This window comes from Gallus gallus, chromosome 8, assembly GCF_016699485.2.
Source record: "Gallus gallus isolate bGalGal1 chromosome 8, bGalGal1.mat.broiler.GRCg7b, whole genome shotgun sequence".
In the NCBI taxonomy this organism is placed as follows: Eukaryota; Metazoa; Chordata; class Aves; order Galliformes; family Phasianidae; genus Gallus; species Gallus gallus.
The window spans coordinates 11,800,773-11,818,422 of NC_052539.1; the positions used below are offsets into that span (position 1 = coordinate 11,800,773).

General features: G+C 36.1%; 1 protein-coding gene across 5 annotated transcripts in view; it reads right to left on the bottom strand.

Annotated features, from left to right (window-relative positions):
* Positions 1-2,055: 2,055 nt before the first annotated feature.
* The window catches only part of AGL (amylo-alpha-1, 6-glucosidase, 4-alpha-glucanotransferase), a 36,000-nt gene continuing 20,405 nt past the window's right edge, over positions 2,056-17,650 (bottom strand). For all 5 annotated transcript variants that reach the window (XM_046944946.1, XM_015290750.4, XM_046944945.1 and 2 more), the window contains exons 21-34: positions 17,411-17,541; positions 16,459-16,595; positions 15,559-15,692; positions 14,357-14,532; positions 12,465-12,567; positions 11,018-11,243; positions 10,509-10,620; positions 10,009-10,144; positions 8,478-8,590; positions 6,302-6,513; positions 5,576-5,673; positions 4,974-5,061; positions 4,754-4,887; positions 2,056-3,678 (exon numbers count right to left, since the gene is read on the bottom strand). In XM_046944946.1, coding sequence (XP_046800902.1) covers positions 3,561-3,678; positions 4,754-4,887; positions 4,974-5,061; positions 5,576-5,673; positions 6,302-6,513; positions 8,478-8,590; positions 10,009-10,144; positions 10,509-10,620; positions 11,018-11,243; positions 12,465-12,567; positions 14,357-14,532; positions 15,559-15,692; positions 16,459-16,595; positions 17,411-17,541 — 1,918 coding nt within the window. In that variant the 3' untranslated portion in view covers positions 2,056-3,560. The remainder of the gene's footprint in view (positions 3,679-4,753; positions 4,888-4,973; positions 5,062-5,575; positions 5,674-6,301; positions 6,514-8,477; positions 8,591-10,008; positions 10,145-10,508; positions 10,621-11,017; positions 11,244-12,464; positions 12,568-14,356; positions 14,533-15,558; positions 15,693-16,458; positions 16,596-17,410; positions 17,542-17,650) is intronic.

The window sequence follows — 17,650 nt, forward strand, 5'->3', positions numbered from 1 at the left end:
ATGCCCCTCTCCATACATAGACTCTATATAGGGCTCTTACAGACAACATCCACGTGAATAAATTCAAGAGTACTATAAAAAACAGCTCCTCAGTGTACCCTTCAAAAGAACAGCATACAACAAGACCAAACCTCTCTTCCTATAGAAGATAAATAACTTCATCAAAACATCAAATCTACATTTTGCTTCTACAAAAAAAGGAATGCACTTGTATTTTCTTCATGGGAAGCAAAACTAGGCAGCCTTTTATCTATAGTGCTATATTCCATGCAAATGAACCACACTATTCAGAATGGTAAAGAATGATTGTATCAAAATGCATTTCTTTTTCAAAGAAGTCTATATGTACCAGAACGTTTCACTAGAGCTAGAATATATCATACATCCTACTAAGTAAATGCGTTTGGGAAGCATTGGCCTCATGGAGCATTTCCACGGTTGTTTGGTGCCCCCCACACCACCTGAAACATTAGGTCAAGATACACTCCTGAAGCTCTGCTTTTAGTCACGGCTCTGCCTACAATCTGTGGTGAAATTGTAAACAACTGCTTCAGAAATCCAGGCTGAAAAGCACAGAGTGTTTTCGTGGAAGCTTGGCCACGTGAAACAGATCTTGCCCACAGCTGTGCTGTTGCACAAGAGCTGGCAAGCTGCAGCCTTGCTTATGAAGAACATCCATGAAGTACAAAACACGCAGTAAGTCTCATGATTTATAAACAGCAGTGCTACTCGCTGCTCCATTAACCAACATCTACGTAAGCTCCAACGTTTGCACATCAAGCCAGACATTCACAGGCAAAAGTAAAAACCAGGTCAGCTTCCACCACGTGTCCCGCATGCTGCGGCTACCTTACGAGGCCCCACGGGCCGTCGCTCCTTAGGCAGCCGAGCCACCCCGCGGCCGGATGGGGCGGCGCGAGCCACAGGATGCTAGCCATGAGGCGACGTTTTCACAGCTTCGTACTGGACAGCCGCTCTAAGAAACAGCCAGGGGTATATGCCGGCTTGAGCACAGCAGTGCGGTCAGTTTTAGCGCTTACCACCTGCCCGCCGCCGGCTCCGAGGCGCCGCCACGGCTCTCCTGACGCCGCCGAGGCAGGAGGCGGGCAGCCATGCCTCAGCTTAGGCTCGTGCTCTCACGCCTTCCGCTTCAGGGCTCGCGCCCGCGGGCTGCCCTCAGCAGCCCCTTAGAAAGCAGCGCTAGTGGTAGAAATTGTGCACAGAGAGCTAACGCCTAACTGTGCTGCACTACAACAGCTGTTAATCAGTCGATGGGGGGAAAAAGGAAAAAGATAAAAGCTTAGATGTAACCTCAACTCTTCTGCTGCTATACATTGTTTTCGTTCATTTTAAAACACTTTTCTATGAATAAAGCTATACTTACCAGTGCAAAAACAATATAACAAACAAGCATATATCCCATATGCATTTGTGTGCACAGGTAATTTTATCTTCTAAAATATTACTATTGCATTAGAAAATAAATTAGCAGAGATAAACATATACTCTTTCAGGAGAGGGGTTTACACTACAATGAAGATTCCTGTATTCCTGCATCACACTACAGTGAAGATTCCTGCACTGGGATGTTTTGATGAGCGAGTTCTGCTGCTTTTCACCGCAACACAGAGTGTTACTGCCAGTATGTGTAAGCTGACATCTTGCAGATTGTTTTTCAGTCACAGCTCTTCAGATGCACTTCTCATTTCTAGGCATATCCATTACATATGAACAATGTATTGTGCCAGAGAAGCTATAAAAAATACCTTGACATAACGAAGAAGAAAAAATTATCTGGGAAATCTGCAAATTCTAGTGACATAGTAAGACATAAACCTCAATATCATTAACAAGAATTTTGTAAAGATTGCCTTCTTGTGTAAGAGGCATATACAGCATTTCTCAATCTGACATTTCAGTAAAATTTTTGATCAACTGACAGCTATCATGCATTATGCCAATAAAACAAAAGTCTCCTGTACCACGTATCACAGCAGCTCAACACCTGAGACGTAATATACACCATCTTTAATCATAATTTCAAGTACTGAACACTTTAGCAAGGGAGTTCATAAGTTTATTAACCTTTCAAATAAATAGTGCAAGTATAGCCACCTCTTACAGTTCATTTGTCTTCAGTCTGTTAACTTGCCCTTAAATCCATCTGGTACATCTCCCTGATGAAGGCAGCACACTTGCACTCTACTTCAGACAGCGTAATAAAACTTAAAACACAGATTAAAATATTGTCCTATCATAGTTTGTTTTAATTACATCCTGTGTATATTACATTTTCAGAATGTTGCTCAGCAGCAGGAAATACATCATCAGTTTTGCTCTTTCCCTTTGTGATGCAAGAAGCAGTGTCACCTTCTGCCTATTTTTGTTGCTCATGACTAAAGAGATGGGAATTACCGCTGCACTTCTGTTCCTTGTTCCCAGTCTGAGGGGTGTCTGGCAGAAGTCAGTAAGGGTGTCAAAATACTTAAGAACATGTGTTTCGCATCTTGTTCACAGTATGCTATTCCCTAAGAACTATCCATACAGGTAGCTTGCTTATTCTTACTGGTGAAATTTAAAGAAATCTAGAAACCTCATTCTCTCCAGGTGTAGGTTAATATCTTTTCCTACTGACCTTAACTCCACCTGTTTCAGAGGTAGGATTTTACTAAGAATAAAGGACTGAAGTGACCAAGCATCTTCAGTAACAGAAGATATGTAGCCACCTCTGACATACATGCAGTGCATTTTATGCACATGCATGTTTCTTATATTCTTATAGTGAAAAACAGATTTAAAATTAAGAAACGTTTGCTGCTTGGCCCACAGTATGTAAATAAATTTATCGGTGGATTATCACAGGATATCATCTCATCACTGCTCAAGAGTTAACTCAAGAGTAGTTTAAGGTTTTTAAAATCTTATATTTAACTGCAAAAGTTCATGTGTAAACTTCTTTCTGTATTTGCTTGATGGAGTGTTCAACTGAACACATACAAAAGACCCACCCCAATACAGTTGAACAGACAAAGTAGTCTGCCTTTATTAATGCATTAATGTATGGTGCTGTAGCTCAATGCATACCAAATTCAGAAAGGTTAGTCTACTCCCCTTTAAGCGTGCATTTGCAAACATCTTTACTCTTAAAGAGACAAAGAAAAAAACAAAAACAAAACATGAGAGCTCTTCCTCATATGTTCAGCTCAGTAAAGAACCACTCCAGTTTGCTACATGTAAGATTTTGATTTGACAAATCTAAAAATCATAGCTACCTAAAGTAAGTTTGTGCATTTTCTTTCAATTGCTCCTTACTAGAGCTTTCTGCATCAAATGTGCATGGCAGTTTTACTTTATTGTCATAGCCTTATTTTCTAAAGAGAAACAAGCCCCACACAATTCGTCAGCATAGGAGCTGGTGACTTTCAGCATTTTTGCTAGCCAGGATGCAGTTTAAGTGATAGTGCAAGCAGGACATTTCTGATGATATAAGCAAAGTGTTCATTTATGCCCAGTGATGAGAAGACCACGGAAGTTTCATGAAAATCAATCAAAATAAACTTCTATAAGTCATAAAGAACTTCAAGGATAACACCAATCGACCAGGCCTGAGTTTCACAGCTAAAAGGACAATACTGCCCATTTTCATTGGTCAGTTCTGGAAGCCCTTTCCAGGATGATCTGATAAAAAGAAAGAAAAAACAAACAAAAACCAAGAGTATTGTTGTTAGATTACACACTGAAAGGAACATTTCATTATACAACTTTTAAGAATAGTATTTCAGTAGGAAATTTAAACAATGCCTGTATTCCTACAGTCATAGTATGTTATTTAATAACTAAGATCCAACTCAGTTACTTCTGCTGCAGAAAATTGCAGGTTTCTGTGAGAATGTTTCTCTATCAGAGTAGATTCTCTCACACAGTGCCTGAGCTTCTGCTACTGGAATGACACTCCTGCTTCCCATTCAGTAGCTTGAAGTACCAGCTTGAAGAACCTAAGTTATCTTTGAGATAACTAAATAACTGGATTATCTATCCAGTTTCAAACTACACTTGAAACTGGATTATCGTGCTAAAAAGTGATGAAGTTTGGAAGACAGTGTGAAACCATAAACCTTCCACCTGCCCAGATTTATGTACAAATTCCTTTTCCCCCTTTTGCAGTTAGCTAGACAAACCCTTCCATCATAAACTACTGAAGCCAATTGATTTACTCTTAGGGGTACAAATGAATGCATATTTGAAGCACTGCAGAACAGGTTGTATGAAAGGTTTAACAAGGGGAAGACTTTTGTTCATTTTTGTCTCAAATTCACAAGAATTAACAATATAGTAGAAAAAGCAATTTGTTTATTTTAAGGAGGAGACCTCAAAATGCAAAGGAACATTTCTGGGCCATACAGTGAATACCTCTGTCTTCTTGGAACACCAATATTAAGATTCTGAAATGGACAGACTAATTTGCTGATTTATAACACATTAAATCTTCCATAAAATTGATTTTCCTCTCATCTTCACATGGGTAAATTTTAGTAATTCCAAGTATCTATGAACAGCACTAGGTCTCAGCTGTACTTGAAACCTGACTTGAAATCTGCAATAGCATTCATAGTGGCCAGCTTTGTATGTAGAAAACAGATGCTCTTTATGTTATAGTCTTGTATGTAGTAAAAATATGTAGTATATTACTGTACATGCAATCAGACAGTAGATAGCACTGAATATTTTGAATCTATCTTAGGTGGTATTTTACCTTTCAAGGTGAACATAGTGGCGAGAAAGAACATTCTTTATCATAACTACAGTTTTTGCATATATCTCTGGACCAATCAACTTTGAGAAGTACAATTTGGCACGAAGAAAATATCCGATCGGCCACAGCCATTCCTAAGCAAAGATAGGAGTGATTATTATAGCTGTCAGTTTCAAAAAAATGTCAGCACTTATTTTGAAAGTGAAGAAACAGCTCTTACAGGTCCTTGGTGGTAATTAAAACCTCTGGCAACATTATAGTTGTCATTGTCAAGAGCATTATCATATATGCCACAGTACACCATATCACTGCAAGAAAAAAAGACAAACAATCAAAGCATTAACAGAAATAGCGTATAAAAAGCACAGTGGAAGTGAGCCAAAAATTTCTCATGCGATTTACATCTGATAGGGGTTAGGACAGGGAGGTCCCATAGTTCTACATTTTGCATAACAATGGAATGCCAAATACTGCATTAACTAGTGGGAAAATTGTTAAAATTTTCAGATGACTCATAATTTCACTCTTATGTTTTTATTCAAGCTGTAATGCTATGCATTGTATGATACTGAATTTGCATTTTGATGCCTACTCATATCTTTTGTGATAACAAATTTGAATTGCTTGCTACATGGCATCCAAAAACACCTGGAAATTGTCTACATAAAATCAATTGTTTGGAATTTTAGGACAGTAAAATACTCATTCCTGGAGTATTTACTGCAGCCTTATTTCACAACTACATACAGGGATTTCAACAAAACATTAACCCCCCAGATAATAATTTCTACTGTCACTTATTCTTATGTCTCCTATACTTACTCTGGATCTAAAGTTTTCATGCCCAATGGACCAAGTAGTTTTTCCTCTGCTATCCTCAGAGCTTTCCAAGCTCTCTCAGGTGTGAACAACTCAGGGGCCTAATAAAACAGAGATTTACTCACTGAACTCTGCATATGTACACACACAAGACTATGCACATGAATGTAAAAGATGACAAAAACTTCTCTTATTACTGAATGAAAATACAATTAGACTTCCAGAATCTAGAGACAGAGTAAGCAAGAGAAAAGCTATAAGTTACTTTGGGTTTTATTATTTATTTTAAATACACTTGAAAAACATTTTTATAGAAATAAATGATCCATGTATTTTAGCTAATCTGAGGGGATTTAATAGCAGGGGGTTAGACTCGAGGATCCCTTCCAACCCCTTCAATTCTTGATTCTGTGAATCTGTAACTCTCCTCCCCTCAATCTAACCTAAAACGTATAACCTCAACACTCTGAAAATACCAAACACCGCAAATTTATCCCAGTGATGGACAGCAGTTTCATATAGGTAAGTTCTGGCAAAGTTACACTTTTATCAGATATTCTAATATGGGTCAATATTAAAAGCACAGACAAGAAAAAACACTTTCAAAATTTATTCTAAGCAATATTTTTCCTGATACAGTGCCATACAGCTGAGCCTTATAACACAAGTTCAGTTCAATAATAAAATAATTTTAAGTGTAAATGCTTCTTATTCACTACTCTTACTTACCACAACCATTGCTATTGTGAAATTTGGCCTGAGTTGGTAATCACACCATGGACTTGAAGCTCCATAGCTGTCTTTATAAATCCCGCGTTTGTGAACTAGATTTGGATGTTTTTCATTTTGATCTGCAGGGTTCTCAGAGACAAAGAAGAGTCTTTCAAAGTGTCCTTGAATTTTTCTATTCCATTCATCATATGTGATAGTTTCCTCCCTTCCTGCAAAATATTACACACAGACTTTCCTCAAACCACCAACAGATGTGTGCTTATGACTAGTTCTGCTTACTACTGTTTTACTTATTATATTCCTAATACAAGCAAGGCCATAGAAGCACTGCAAAAAAACTGAAGCTGAATTGTGTTGCAGATCAACTCTGTCACCTGTACAATTTCTTACAATACAAATCTTCCTCACTTCTTTTAACTAGCTAAAAATGAACAGTATGAGTTACTATGAACTAGAGTAAATATTTAATTGACTAAGTCTAAATTTTACATTCAACATTTTCAGCATGATAACACGCCATCTTTTCTGTAGTAGTTTGTATACATATTCTTAATATCTAGGAGACGACAAAGATAATGTCAAATCTTTAGGACAAGTGTCCCCTTTAAAAACTCTCTCCTGAATTCCTGGCACTTAATGTTAGAGGAGCACACCTGGTTACCTCTCTCCACCTGGTGGTTCTCCATGTTAGGTCATTTTTTTCTACAGCTCATAAAAGCAGCTCACTGTAACTTCAAACAAGACTAGAAAGGTGTCTAGAAAAACACTAGACAGCAACTGCTTGCAGGAATACTGATACAGTATCTCTTTACTTAAGCACAATGAAGTTTTATTTTCAGTAGATGGGCACTACATAGCACAAGTGGATTGCACTCTAAGCCACTGATGCAGAAGTTTTGTATCTAACCTTAATTTCGAGTTAACATAGCCATCCAGAAATAGTGTTTGCAACATAGATAACAGAAACAAACACAAAGTTCAAACAAACAAAATGGTTTAGTGTGGGAAATTAAACCAAGTATGATTATCATACTTCTACTACATTTTAATTAAAATTAACAGTAGTACTAGGAAACTGAGATGTACATTTATTTTTGAAAAAATTAAATTCCTCTTACTTTTTTAGGTGTTAGCCTGTAGACCTGTGCTAGGAATATCCTTCCAATTGAGATGCATGCACATCTTAGATAAGCAGTACTCCAACATACAGTTGGAGTATATCAAAAAGGACAATACGACCAAAACTGAAATATGGTATGACAGAAGAAAAACAAAACAAACAAAACACAAGCAAACAAACATAACCAACCACAACTAGAAACTCCATTGCTAAGCCTACTATTATGAGCCAATAGAATGTGAATAAGTCAGTTTTAAAAATGGATTCATCAGAATGAAATTTAAACTTAGTTACAAAAATCAATGACAATAGGGAACACACCAGCATCAAATTAAATCTAGAAAAGTCACTTACAATTCTGGGATGACAGGCAGAAGTCTGTATCTATACTTTATAATATTGCTTCTCACTGGACTCTGAATTGTCTTTCAGATTTTTAGACATTCTGAAGTGACAGGTAAGTTCATGACCTAAGAATCTAGATGTATAGGAGAAAGCCCTATACTCACATTTTCTAATATAGAATAAGAGAACCATTAAATGAACCATTAAATGAAATGTTTTCAAGATTAACCTTTACTGAATGGTAGAACAGCTTTAGAAGCCATTTATATTCACCTGAGCCCCATAAACTCAAAGTAAAGTAACTCACCAGAGCAGTATCCCTGTGAAACACAAGGGACATCTAAAGATCCTTACGTCCTGTGTCATTTTAGTTCTCTTCCTTGCAATGAATGATGTGCACCATTATGATACATAATGATCACATCACCAATACCCATTTGAGAAACATGGTTTAGGCTCCAAAATTCTTTTGAAATCCACACCATATTATATGCAATACAACATTTCATACACTGATCTGATAATTGACTCCTAGTAAACTCTTTTGTTACTGAAATTACTTGTACAAGATACTTTCCTCAAGTTTATTTTTTCTCCTATACTTTCGTGAATAGTTTTGTTAATAATTCCCAATGTAATATGGCCACCAGCTCATTTGACTTATTTTCATACTCCCACAATAGATTCATGGCATATGTTTGATTTTACCGTATCTTTTTATGGTGACACCATGGAACGGGTATTCATTTTTCCTAGATAAATCCAGCAACCAGCGAACAGCCGACTTGCACAAGCCAACAATTTCCACAGCAGAGCCATCTCTAAAATAATGTTTTAGAAGTCCATGAATTACTTTAAGAAGGCTATTTAATATACAGATTTTTTTCAGTTACTTGCAGAACTTTAAGCAACTTATTTAAATAGTGTATTTTTTCCCATGGCTTATTGCACATTATGCCTGTTTGTTTTTTATTTAATATTTTGCCTCAAAACTGCATACACATGTATGAAGAACTGGCACATGCATCCCCATCATCTTCTCCAGACATTTTCTAGTACATTATGACATTTCTAACACAGAGAATTTTTTCATCACCTTTTCCTTGCTATTACTTAAAGATTTCCAAGAATCTGATAACCTAACAGCATCATTCATTTTCAGTTTTCTCCTACTAGCTTTGAATACATATTCAATGAAGAGGGCTAAAAGGGAGAAAAAACCCACTAAAACTGCTATTTAGAGGAAGACAAAAAGTGTCCAATATGATAATCCAAAAGGAAAAACAGTAATTCAAATCTAGTCCCACTTACTACAGCCACAGCCTGTAGTAAAGCACGAACCTGAATGCTGAAAACTGGTCTATGCAAATGAGCAAAGTAGATGCTTGCATTGAAGATACTATGTATTAATATAATGAAACTTGATACAAATATTAGGTGATATTGCAAGTCTGCAAAGATACTGCACTAAGCTTGCAAAAAAATGTCATTAATAAACAACACAAAGGCATGCAATAGAAATATACTAATATATAGTTGCTAAGACTACCACAAAAGCTTGTGCTTTTATTTCAATACCATTACCATAAAGAACCATTTCCCAGAGGAAACCTAATGTATATCCTTATGAAAAAAGACAATGGCAGTTTACTGCTTGTAACCCAGGACAAAAGTTTACAAATCACACAAGCAAAACAAACAAACAAAACAAAACAAAAAAAACCCAAAAAACCAAAAACCCCAGAAATGGAAACAGCAGCACAAGCCTGCCATTCACTAGACTGCTTTAAATCAATCTGTTTGGATATGTAATTTGCACACCACTTACTTGCATATACCACACTGCCATGCTATTTCTCCTTATATAGATTTTTGCAATCAGCATAAAGCAAGAAAATCACAGGGTTTGTTTTACTAATCACTTCATATCCATAGAGTTTGTTAGAGAAGAGCTTGATTTCTAAATATTTTTACCCTTCATTTTAAACATCAATACTGCAGATATTTTTAAATTTAATAAAAAGAACTATTTAAACCCATTATCAAAAGTATCTCCTATAACAAGAGGTCAGTCATAATCAGTTTGGATGACATATTTCAATAATCTAGTATGCCAAGTATACAAATTTTCCTAAATTCTTTTACTACTTAAAGTTAAAAGTTTACAAGGAGCGAAGTCCATGCTAGAAGATGAGCACTTCTCCTGCTTAGAAAAGAGCAAAAAGGCTGGATTTTGTACCTTGGCGTAGCAGGAATTCCCTTGTTGCGAGCTCTGTCACTCTCTCCCATTTTATCCATCCAAGTGCCGCAATTGAAGCGGTTCCCTCCAAAGACAAAGCCAGTTTCACGGTCAACGCCTGCTATTATATTAAAACCTGCCAAGCAAAAATATCACGTGAAATCTACATGCTAAAAAACACAGAACCCCAAGTGTCTGCCCCAGCACAAAGATCCTACATAAACAGAAACCCTGCACAAGAGAGATCTGAGGTGGGTTTTCATAGGCAGCTGCACTTCTTGTGTGAACTTCTAAGATCACTTGTATCACAATTGCTGAAAGCAAACAAGCACTTCCTAAACATTAAATGTATTTATAGTAATATAGTACTATTAAGCAAATCATTAATTTTTCAAAAGTAATCTCAACAGCTTGATGAAAAATACTCAAATGCAGTATTCATAGCTTGAATTGCATAGCAAATGTGCTGTATACACACACACACACACACACACACTTACCTTCGTCTCTCATGTTTTGATCTATCTGTGGACCAGCATTTCTTTCTCTGAAATTTATGCCTTCCATGTGTCGTTGCATTGCCTCCTGTATTACTTCATAGAGTGGCTGATCCTAGATTGGTTGGCATTGAGAAAGGCAAAATCAACAGACCTAGTAAAAAGGCTCTATATAACACGTAAATAGTAGCAATTTTTAGCTTCTATGATACTTAAAAAAAAAAAAAACAGCATCTAGATTTTCAGCAGCATCTTCGTCAATGTGATACATTTTAAATAATTTTTAGTATTGTACAATTATTAACATTAAATTCATTTCAAAACTAAAAGCAAATAAAAATTTATAAGCTGATGAATTTTCTTTTCCATACTCCCACCTCACATCTGTCTAATCAAGTAATGCAAACCTAGTGTAAAGTATCCAAAACATAATTCTTGTAGATAGAGAAGTTATACTCTTTCAGAAAAATTATAGCTGTGTTAAAGACTTTAAAATCAGAAGTCATCTTTACCACACTGCCTGCAGGCTGAGGAGCAGAATCATCTCTTGGGTACATCCTAGAAACAGGACACCTAAGAATGTCTAATCCATTTGGAACAATCTTACAGTAGTCCTGGATACACTGAAGCCACCACCACACAGCATCACGACAATTATATCTGGCATGCGTTCCCTGGCCAAGCAGGTTGGGAATGAGACCATGTCTTAGAGTCCCACCAAACGCTAGAATTATGTTTCTAAAAAGAAGAGAACAGTCTTAAATTACTTCTAGGCAATTAGTGGACCAAAGATTAATTACAAGCATACAAGTTTACCTTAATAGCAAAGTTAAAAACAGTACCTTAAAGACAGATCTGTAGCTTCCAACAACAATATTTTGGCATGACTTCATTTAGTATGTACTTCATTAACAATTAAAAAAAAAATCATATTACTTTAGAAACTTCCCAATAGGAATACTTTTCTTTCTTCTTGTTCTTTTTTTTTTTTTTTAATGAAATATATAACTGCTAATATGGTAGATGTAATTTCCCTTTTCATAGGTTTCAATATTGACCCCATTGATGTCACAGGAAAGGTTTTAAATGACATTTATTGTTTATGATTATCCTTATATCCATTCAGGTACAGGTGAGGAAGAAAGGGGGAGCAGGACCCAAATGGGAATTTCCTATTAAAATACAAAGAGGAGCCAGAAACTGAGGTTTTGAGAAGTTTTTATGCTTTGCATAAAACATAAACTCCAACTGGCTTTAAAATACATGATAAACATACTAGAAGACTGCAGATGTAACTGCAGAAGGGTAGTATTAGTTGGTCAAGTGTATGGCAGCATAAATACATGCTAATTTAAACCAATTAACTTCTATTTTCATATCCTGTGGAGTGCTGCACCCAAATTGAAAAGATTAATGCAAGATTAATGAAATTTTTCAGCTCAATAATTCTGGCTTATATCTGACTCATTTATCAGGTTAAACATTTGCATCACATACACAGATACTAGACAATAACAATCCACAGTTAGCTGATTTCCATTATTAGACTAGCATTAGCAGTCACCAAAAAAAATCATGACAGACAGGAAATAGTATCTTTCTGATCAAAATGGAAATCCCTTGCTACTTCAAATTTTTAAATAAGTTACTGCTCAGCAACAATACTTTAAATAATCGCATTGTCTAAGGACAAGCAGTAGTGTTATGGGTTAGAACTGCCTTATCTATATTGAGTATCAGCTGGAATGTCAGCACTGAAAAAGCAAAAGAAAGCAATATAAAGTAGTTTTCATTTCAAAGAACTCAGAAATCCACCTGAGGCCACTGAGGTTTTATACAGCACATCAACTTTTTCTAACAGCTTCCATGTTCTCTAACATTTTGAGAGTGTGTCTTTTTTCTAAACACCTGCGAAACTATTTCAATCCACAGAAAGAAGTAAGAAGCAGTCACTCTTACCTTGCTTCTATATAACGTCCCGTAAGTAACATTAGGCCTCTAAGTGCAATAAAGGTATCCCTTCCCCAGGAACGGAATATTCCAGAAGAGAAGTGAGGTAAACCTAGTAAGAAATGCTGTTGTTAATCTCATTTACGGATGGGGCAAAAATCTCCAAGCAGACATGTAGAACATGTATATAGAAAACAAACAGAAGTAAAAATATCTTCACATGCACAATTGTAGATTTTTCCTAGAATTGTTCTAAGAAGAGTTATTGTTGTATTCTACAACTTTAAAATCATGCAATAGACTATCTCAGATCAATAACTGTCACCGGTTTTTATTTTATTTACACACTACATAACATAACCAAATGCCATCTTTTAACTAAAATAACACCACCACCACAAAAAAAAAAAAAAAAAAGCCATAACCAGAAAAGGAACAAACAAAAAGCCAGAACAGTGACACGATATATAATGCTTTGTTGACAAGTGTTTATGTTCAAAAGCCATGTTACTTCAGTAGCATAAAAGGAATGACTAGAGAGCTATGAATTTCTTCAGCGTAATAATATTCTCAGTCACTATGAAAGGAATCCTGCTTCTCATTTGGAGCATTTTCTAGAACTACATTTTACAGCAGACGTTATGACATAACTTTATGCTTTAACAGTAAAATTCCTCTTCTTAATTGCAACAGTAAAGTACATTTTTTGTCTTTTCTTCTATTTGTTAACTTTCTCAATCTAACAAACAAAAAACGCATTATGGTAAAGGTTCAAAACAATAGCCGGCTGTACATGCTTGCTTAAACAAAACTGTGGCTTCTGTCACTAAAACATCCACTGTATTTGCTAATGTTCCAATACAGCCTCTGTGCCTCTGTAATTTTACAGAATATGGCAACAGGAACCTGAAAACGATGATCCACTTATGAGTTAAAAGTACCACAGGCTCAAATATGTGATGAGAATATTTAAGACCAAGCCCTTTCATATAATTATTCTCTGTGATTAAATTAAGTGAACAGTGCTTGTCTGTGCTTCCAGGCAACACTAAAACAGCCAAATGGAATGTTACTAGAAACCAGAAACTAAAAGCAGTACAGTTCTATGAAAAACACATAGAACAGAAAGAGCAGGAAAGGAGATCCAGCCAGACAGGGGCCATGGAACCTGTGGATGCTAGAAGTTTCTATGGTTAAAAAAAAAAAAAAAAAAAAAAGGAATGGGCCAATTTGGAGAAAAAAGTATAAAAGCCACTAAACACAGTAAATAATACTTCTTGCAAGTGGGCACTTTCTCATGTAAGACATGCTGGCAGAACATTTTGAGGAATAAAATGCATCTGCTGACTGCTTTTATGGTCTTTCCTAAGCAACTATTGTTGCCCCTTTTGGAGATGCTCCAGACCAGAGATTCTTTTGGTCCATTAATAGCTCTCACGTCACTTCTGAAAACTTGTAAGCAGTAAATCCACACTTGCAATTCATTACAACTCAGTTCTTAAATTAACATTTTAAAACAAACTAGAACCTATTATGGGAAACACTAAGTCTTTTGGAACGAAAGAAAACATACTGGCGGATCTCTGTAAATGGAAAAAGTGGATAAGTTAAAAATGTTTAAATAAAATATTGAGAAGCTTTTTTCCCCCCAAGAACAAAAATAAAATATTTACCCCCCAAAAATACTGCTAGATAAAAATCCATTATTTTTAAACAGAGAAACATTTACCTTAAAGGCAAGTTAAAACACAGGGGAAGAGCAAAGACAAAAGCAACATTTTAAATACAGTTTCTGGCACTTAGATACCAAACGTAGTGAAAGCAACTCTAATAGTTTTGAAAGAAATATAACTGTTCTACATGAATTTATTTTTCTTGATGTAAATGCTATCCACACTTACCAGCTGCTAAAGTAACACAGCACTGTTCTTTCTCATGCGTAATCTCATTCAGCCTATAGGGAACATCGTGTAAGGAAGGAGACAGATCTGGCAGACACGCATATTTTCCTATCCCACACATCTGGATTGAGCCCAAGGAAAGGTGTTTAACAAATGTTGATCCATTCTGAACAAAGCTGTAATTCAATATAACCAAATTAAGAAGTATGTTCATACAAAAATATCAGTACCCTTTTTTCATTTGCAGAAAAGTAAATGAAATGTTATACACAATATAATAAAGTGACAGAATGAATTAGTGTATTATGCATTAACTTTGCTCATAAGGTTTAATTTGTAAATCACTCTTTTTTTTTTCCAAAATAGCCGCCCAAAGTTAGTCTTTGTTTACAACCTATTTAGCTTGTAAACACTCCCATTGGCATTAATATGTTGAATACTTTTAGAGAAAGGGGTAGCAAAGTGAAATTGGTTTGTTTGATGCCTACATATGGATCTCAGAACACAAAAATAGGAGAAACTAAAAAGATATTTTATCATTTTATTCTATAAACAACATTTTGTAAAACCAAGTCAGCATTTTTAAAGCCCTCTGCATCTGTATATATACACTTACATAATGGAATCCTAAATCGTTATTGGCTGATATAATGCAGCCTGCATTCCTGACTTTTTCCATAAAACATACACTGTTTTCCACATGGTGTCACAGCCATACCAAAGCCAACATCATTATTTTTCAGGAAATTATTTGTTGAAAATATTCATAACTAGAATAGATCTAAATCAGTCTTCCTTCCCTTTCCAGGAAAGGGCACTGATAATCAATTTCCAGAACTAAGGACAGAAGAAACATTGAACAAAGCATCAGAAAAAGTGCAATCTCTCCCAGAAAGCTTTGCAGCTTCAGTAAAAGCTGCAGCAGGAAAATCTCTGCAATGCTTCAGAAAAACCCTTGTTGTAAGGTTTTATCCTCCGACAGTGCAATGCCAGCAATAGTTATAAATCCAAATCCAGGATAGAAATATCAATTAAACCTTCTAAACCACTGCAGTTAGAAGATTGATTTGATTTTCACTACCAATTTTGCCATCTTCCATTGGACAACACAAATACAAAAACAAAAATATTCAAATGTCATTCTCCAACAGATCAAACATAAAAGTTGCAACATCTCTACATTACTGACATGCCAAGCATACCTAGACATCTGATGCCATCCCACATCCAGAAGAGTTGTGTATGCACCCACTAAAATGGCATCAAAGTAACAAGGAATAAGGTAACGTGGAATTTTCTTTAAATACACAAACATGGCCTTCAACCATTTGCCAACCTATTAAAACATAGCATTGTTAGAAGTTGATAACACTAGAGTTGAAAAACAGTGCTTTTAGTATCTATTTGTTTAAAGCATTTATTAGACTTTGAACAGATATGAGAATGCTACAGCCTTTGTTATTACATCAATTACCCAAATCAAGTCTTGTGAAATAAATAAAGCAATTCTCTTGTAGGAAAGTAAAGGTGTTTTATAGTGTGGGTATGCAGGTAACTTGAATCTCAGTGCTTGACAGGGCATATCTTACTGTAACTGCTTCATGATCACTTACGCCTCAGTAGTATTTAGAACCCCCTTTCTGAAAGACCTCACTTAAGAAGATGGCTACTTCATTTTTATTTGATGGGAAGTAATAAACAGGGAAGGATGCTTTCAAACATTCATTTAAGAGCTAAGAATATATCCATGCCCTACATATATTTTTCCACCTCTCTTTTGTAATGTATTCTTAAGTAAGTTCAATGAGAAGTAAGAAAACCATATTACTGTCTTAGTCTCCCAGAAGAAACTGCCTAGACAAGAAATATTTTATTGACAGACTGAACCTGAAGGCCAGGTTGGATGGGGCCCTGGGAAGCCTGGTCTGGAATTAAACGTGGAGGTTGGCAGCCCTGCCTGCAGCAGGGGGGTTGGAGTTTGATGATCATTGAGGTCCCTTCCAACACAATCCATTCTATGAACTTAGTAACAGCAATAATGAAAAACAAAGCAAAGCAATCATTTGAAACCCCAAAGTCATGAAATATATATTTTTACTCACTTCTGCACAGGCTCCTGCACGTGAAATCAGACGATTACTGACATAATCAATCATCCAGTCTCCAGATCTTAAATTATCACAGAACGGATGTCCCAAATCATTCTTTGGTCTAATGTCTGCCATCACTGACATTAACCCTGAAGAAATAAATCCAATGCAGTATTATAGGACGCGTAAATATCATGAACAGAAATTACGTTTCCCAGAGGAAAAGCTACAAAGCAACAGATAACATTAACTGGCTTTAACTACAGTACTTCTCTTGATCTGCAGAGAGAGTTAGGATACAATTCATTTGCTGTTTCCTGAGAGTATATCCTACACAATCACAAAACCCCCTGTGGAATAAATAGCTTGATGGAACTCATGTCTGATAAATGACTGACACTCTTTAGTTATCTGGTAGTGCCTCTGGTTTAATAAATGACTTCTCATATTAATTTCACTTACATTATATGCATTTGCTCTTTGTTTTAAATGCCAGAGAGTGGTGTTTAAAGCATATTAAAATTAATTTTTTAGTCAGAGGGTGGTTAGACACTGGCACAGGCTGCCCAGAGAAACTGTGGATGCCCCACTACACCTTGGAGTGTGTTCAAAGTCAGGTTGGATGGGGCCCTGGGCAGCCTGATCTGGTGGGTGGCAGCCCTGCCCATGGCAAGGAGAGTTGGAACTACATGATCTTTAAAGTCCATTTCAACCCAAGCCAATCTATGCTAATTTTATGACGAATTTTGAATTCTAGAATACTGGAAAAAAGTTGTTTAAGTATGTTGCTACAATTTGATTCCCTGGGGTAAAACACTGATTAACATGATGAAGCAGAAACAACATTGTTTTTTTGTCCAAGCAATAGTGCTAGCCATTAAACAGTATTAAGGAATGATCTAGAGGAAGGAGCTCTATTTTACCCCTTTCCCTGACAGAAAAAATAGAATTCTGAAACTATTACCTTGGAGGCCTGCATACTTCAGGGATGACCAGTTTGGTATATTGTAACAACCTCCACCATCTTCTTGTTCTTCTGACTCGCACCTGTACAGCACTTGATTTAAGTCAGCCAAAGTTAGTTTAGATGCAATTCTGGAAAAACAAAAACAAGAAAACACAACATACTCCACATTAGGAAGTCTACTTTAAGTCACAGTTACACAGAACATTAGTGAAGGAACCTGGAAACCTTTTAAGTATC